This window comes from Notothenia coriiceps, unplaced genomic scaffold (assembly GCF_000735185.1).
Source record: "Notothenia coriiceps isolate Sejong01 unplaced genomic scaffold, NC01 NC01_scaffold00037939, whole genome shotgun sequence".
Classification (NCBI taxonomy): Eukaryota; Metazoa; Chordata; class Actinopteri; order Perciformes; family Nototheniidae; genus Notothenia; species Notothenia coriiceps.
The window spans coordinates 718,488-724,266 of NW_011370640.1; the positions used below are offsets into that span (position 1 = coordinate 718,488).

Consider the following 5,779-nt stretch of genomic DNA (forward strand, 5'->3'; position numbering starts at 1 on the left):
ATTTACTAATAAAAACTATTTAAATTAGAGTGTGTATTTTTCTTTCATATTGCCACACTTGGTAACCGTTTTATAAAAGCAATAGCTCACTTCAGGCCGCTTCGCGTCGGGCCGAACCACACCCCTTAGCTGTGATATAATGAGCACCACGGCCTGTCCAGCTTTGAAAATGTTTCGTTGTGCATATTATTGTGCAAATAATATCATTTTCAAAATCTGCTTTTACGGTAAAAGCAGATTTTGAAAATGATATTATTTGCACAATAATATGCACAACGAAACATTTTCAAAGCTGGACAGGCCGTGGTGCTCATTATATCACAGCTNAACGAAGTACGTCGGGCTCGGTAGAATTCCAAGTATGCTGGACATTGGAACAGTCCTTCGGCGGCACTCGATGACGTAGTGTGCTGGAAACAGAGGCTCTGGAGCAGCTCTACTCGACATTGAGAAACACCCACACACACCTGCAGAGAAACGTACCTGAGGTGAATCAAAAGGATATCGACCGCTAAATTTGAAAAGCAGCTGAAATCTCTCTCCTTCATAGAGTGTGCCAGACGCTCCCTCCATGTCTACAATCCACCTGGAGGAAAGACACACAATAAAATAAAAAATGTTAAACTAAGACACTAAGACATCCCCCATCACAACAATTACAAATATATATCCGTCACTGAGTTTAAAGCTCTTAGACCGGCTCGTGCCAAGTCAGTAATGTTTATGTTATATTTCATCCCTCTGGAGTGGATTATCAGAAGAATAAAATATATATTTATTGTCATCATACAAAGTAGAACGACATTTCTTTGGCATCTCCCACTGCAGTACAAAATAGACACAAATAAATAGAGTGGTAGAAGCAGAGGTCGTAGCGATGACGGTGCAACGAGATACAATTCAATGTGCATTTTTACACTTACACTAAAAACGTTAAGGCAAGACACTACAGGTGAATAGGGTGATTGTTTTTAACTTAAAGATATCAGCAAGACATTTCTCCAGATAATGACTTACATTAAGACAATTGTTTTTTGTATTATAAGTTTTCTGAAATAGCATGTTTAAATATGCCAAGTCCCCATTATCTAATTAAATATGCGCATATTTTTAACACATTTCAGGAACACACACCTGAACATTGGATAAAGTCAGGTTCAAAATGCTTGTTTCATTTTGTAGTCTATGTACAAAGCTGTATACATGTAGTGTATTTCTAACTGTGTGTTCATACAGGGTTACAGCAACCAAAGGATGCCAGTAACATAGCCATACGTATGTCTAAATAGTACAGTGAACATGACTTGCACATCTCATCACAAAAGGATCACAGTGCCCATGCTATCCTGACTCATTCCCCTGACATTCAATCTTCAGCGGGGTTATGGCGGCGCTTCAGTACCAACATGATACTCTATCGATCTAAACTAAATCCATTTTGGCCTCTGTGGCACGGAGGATCCAGTTTCTCTGGACCTGCTTCATATTCATATAAAACCCAGAGGTTTCACTCGCAAAGAAAGCCAGATATTCCTCATCCAGCGCAGAATACATATGGTTATTCTGTGCTGGAAGAGACAGGGAAACTGTGATGGCAGCGTCACAATCTCTGCCCTCATTTCTCTGAGGAAAGATGGGTCACAGCCTCAGAGCCTCTTTCTCACGTAGCCTCGAGCACATCAGATCATTCAGGCCAGCGTTGGAGGTCAGCCATGTTTATAACTGCGTCCGTATCAGTGTATCAAGATGCTGAAACACACCTCATTCAACAGTGTGAGCGGAGGAAAGCACACCCAAGGACATGACAGTCAACTTTCCCAAATTCCCCCATCCGTAGCGATTATATGATCCAGCAGACAAAAACAACACTGTGAAAAAATGGAGTGAGAATATGAGACTCTTCCTAATCTAACGAGCAGCGCAACGAGACAAAGTGTACCCTCAACAAAAGCTATCAAACTAACAACATAAGGTCATCGTGCCACAGTCATAGCTCTGTCCTTAGAGTTAGTTTTAGGTTCACTTGAATGTCACGCAGGCAGGAAGAGACTACTTTACTCCACCGGGACTCGCTTGATTGAAAAGGGTAAATCCCTACTGTCAGTAACCATGACACACAAAACAAACAAATGCTTGACAGACATTTAAACAGACGAGGACAAAAAGACACACCCTGACGTGTCCTCGTAGAGATGGGAGGCAAACAACGAGGAAGCTAGGGAAACCTGTTCGTAGATATGTCGCTTTTACAACCACACAAAACAATAAATGGAGTGTGACGTCAAGCTGATGTATTTATAAAGCGCTTCTCCCAGACATAGTCACAAAGTGCTTGATATGAACTCATACTCTTCCTTGGAGTAAAACAAGACGGACCTTGAAGTCTGAGAGAATGGAAACAAATAAAAAGGAGGATTTAGAAACTGCTAACTTGAAATCCAGACGGAAATAGAACCGAGTATTATGTCTTTGTTAAGAGACAGTACGTGATGTCCCACAAAGTATCTCTCCATCTTTATATAATCCTGCCCGTCTGGCCAAAGCGGAGGTTTGTGATTGAACGCTTCCTCTCTGCCAAAAAGCCAAACAGCGGCTCGGGTTCACGGTCAGAAGAACTGAGGATCAGGGATGAGGTTTGGGGGGGAACGTCCCTGCAGAGTTTCTCCAGGACACGTGGATAAGGGAAGCTTGAACTCTTTAACATTTTCAACAGCAGTGATTGGGTACATATGAGAGAGTTTGGCTTTGACCTTAAAAGCAGACGGTGACGGGCACAGAGGTTGATTTTGGGGCACCGTTGACTGATAAAACCAGCAAATATGGTGTAATTCCGTAGGTCAAAGAAGTATATGGGAAGCCAAACAAACTGTATGTGTATTTATAAAGAAGCGAGGCAATCAGGGTGCAAAAATAAAATGTCTAGCTCACTGATATTTCCAGGAAAAAGCCAGGTAAATGCTTCAATGTACCGTTTGCATACGGTCAATTATTTTAGCATTTCTTCCAAGAATGATGCAGCAGACTCACAGTTTGTAATAGTGCAAATGTGTAGATATTGCAGTTATTCGATGAGTAGGACAAAGGTTAAATCCCCATTGAATTACCTCTGATTCCAGGTAGTCACTCTGAACTTCATGTGTGAGCCTGCAGCTAAAAGACATTTGAATGACGGCCAGAATATCTGTCGTCAATCCCTTTTACAGGTAAAGACTCTGGTGCTTATCAGACACAATTTGACTGAATCAGTTAACATAATAAAAAGGGAAGAAACTGAGTCAGAGAGGTCAGCTAGCAGCCTCTGTTCCTTGCTACTCTAGACACACTGCTGCATGCCAAATCAACCGTTAAATATTTGATAAGGATGAATAGTGACACTGTGCATTAGAGACTCTCCACTGAAGGGCTGCCACTCACTAGTTGACCCCGATTCCTCCATACATGCAGCTATAATACAGCAGCATTTCATCGCCATACTTCCTACAGCATTAAGTAATTTTCATGCGTTTATTTCAAGCGGAAAACACTACAGTAATCATAGGTCTTCCAAAAGCAATCCATTGATGGACTACACAATAATTAGAAATGCAAGAATAAGGCATGGAGCTGACCTTTTTGAATACAAAATATCACATTGATAATACAATTAGCAGCACAGGCCTTTCATAGTTTCTCACCAAAACTATGAAATTCCCTCCCCTAGGCGTTGACTTTTTTAAAGCACAAAAAAAGGGCATGTATCTTTGTAAGGCTTTTAGCAGACAACAATAAAGAATATATCCATCCTACATGACCTAAAAGGAGAAGGGGCAATCTTCCTTTTGTGTTCTTATATTTTACATGTTGTTATCACCTTCCTTTTATTGCCCTTAGCACACCTGTTTCTGCTATTTGCATTATTTAAAATCACTACGTATGTTTCAATTTGCCTGTTTTTGGTTTAGTGCAGTCTGCATGATCTACTACTAATAGGGCAGACGTTTAGCTATTTAAACTATGTATCCATTACTCACGTATGTGATCCGCTAGATCATTATATTTCGCTCACTGTTTACACGTGTCTGTTTGCTCGTCACAGTCTGAATGAAAGACAGTGTGACGAGTGACAGCTGAATCAATACAATTGGTATTCAAATCAGCAACAACATGTCCTTGTACCCTCTGGTATCAACAGATAACCACTGTGTTAGATGTAATGTAAGAGGTTATTTAAGCTAAATAAAGAACAAGAGTACTTACTGTGTGATGGTGTTTTGTACACTTTTTTCGTTGAGTGTCATTCCTGGGGGTGGATCATTTTGCATGGCTAATAATTCCTTTTGCAGCCTTTTCTGTATGAGGAAATATAAACAATTATAGCGTGGAGAAAAAAATACTTATTTGTTCCTACATTTTAATAAGACATTAACTATACAAAAATATAGATTATTTTAAATCTTATTGCTTTAAATACTGTAAATGTTGGTAAAAACAATAACTCCACCCTGACTAAAAGAGCTATTTTAAGCCAAATAAAATGAAAAACATGTGGTTACAGAGAGCAACAAACCTAGTTAATCAGTAGATTAAATAACAAAGTTAGAATTGTGTAATTTTAATTATAAATGGTAAATCTCCACATGCACCTGCTCAGCTGGAGAGGAAACTGCTCAATCTTCACAAATAAAAACAATTATAGCGTTTAGAAAATAATACCTTCATTTTAATAAGAGACCAATCATCAAACAGGTGATAAAAAACACATGTTTGTTATTATTTGATATCATAATGATGAAAAAGCTGTTAATGTTTGTTATTATTTGATAAGCTGCTCAATCTGCTGCGCACTGGTTCGTTAGCTAGCTTACGTCAACGCCAGCCAAAACAGCAGCTAGCCCTCATGTAAAACATTAGCTTTATATATTAACTTATAACATCTCCTTCCTTGAGTTAATACCTATGTGTTGCTGTCTTTAAAACACCGCCAGTCATGATTTCAATAAAAAAAGAAGCTGGTATCTGTTGATGATGATGCTAGGTTGTAATGCTAGCAGCAGAGCTAACCGTTTAGCATTAAAATCCTCGCTTTTACTTTAATGTCAACACCACCTCGATTATATATCTGTACCTAAGTGAAAATGGTAGTAAACTGTCTGAATAAACCCCACTGAAGGTCAGTTAAATTATGAATATCCAGGTCGATGTCGTTTGTGTTCTTACCTGCATCGACGCCATGATGGAAACCCCCCCTGCAGCAGCGGAGGCACTACGTCACAGATCACGTGACGCACATAAGTTGTTTTGACAGCAAAACAATCGGCAGCGAGGAGATCTCGCGATAACTTGATTACTGTAATTGACACTGTAAAAGCTTTATATAACATAATTTCATTAAAAAAATTGATTTTAAAAAAGTGTCTATGAGATCCTCTATTTCAAGAATAACTTGAAGACAAAAATAGGTTTTTAAATCATTATCTTATTATTTTGCAAACGTTTTTTAATTATTTAAATATAGGCTATATATAGGCTGCATATCTAAACGAGGTTTGGATTATATTGTACACTATCGGAAGTGGTAAAATGACATGGATAAATCATGTCTGCTATTTTAAGAAGCATTTTTTTGGGGGGGGGAGGTTTATAGATCTGTATCATTTCATTAGTTCATGTTGGCAGTGTTTGTGTTTTTTTAAAGTATTTCAATAAAGATAGAAACACAAGATGGAGGAAGTCAAAAACAAAGTGTTAAAATTCACTGGGGTGGCAGTCACTTGTTTCACTGAGGCATCTGCAAAATCAA

General features: G+C 38.7%; 1 protein-coding gene across 1 annotated transcript; it reads right to left on the reverse strand.

Moving 5' to 3' along the window:
* Positions 1-318: 318 nt before the first annotated feature.
* On the reverse strand, positions 319-5,256 carry LOC104967921 (ubiquitin conjugating enzyme E2 W). The gene is made up of 3 exons (XM_010797460.1): positions 5,197-5,256; positions 4,237-4,328; positions 319-586 (listed from the first exon to the last, which is right to left on the reverse strand). The coding sequence occupies exons 1-3, from the start codon at positions 5,209-5,211 to the stop codon at positions 319-321; spliced, it is 375 nt and encodes a 124-aa protein (XP_010795762.1). The 5' UTR covers positions 5,212-5,256.
* Positions 5,257-5,779: the final 523 nt, after the last annotated feature.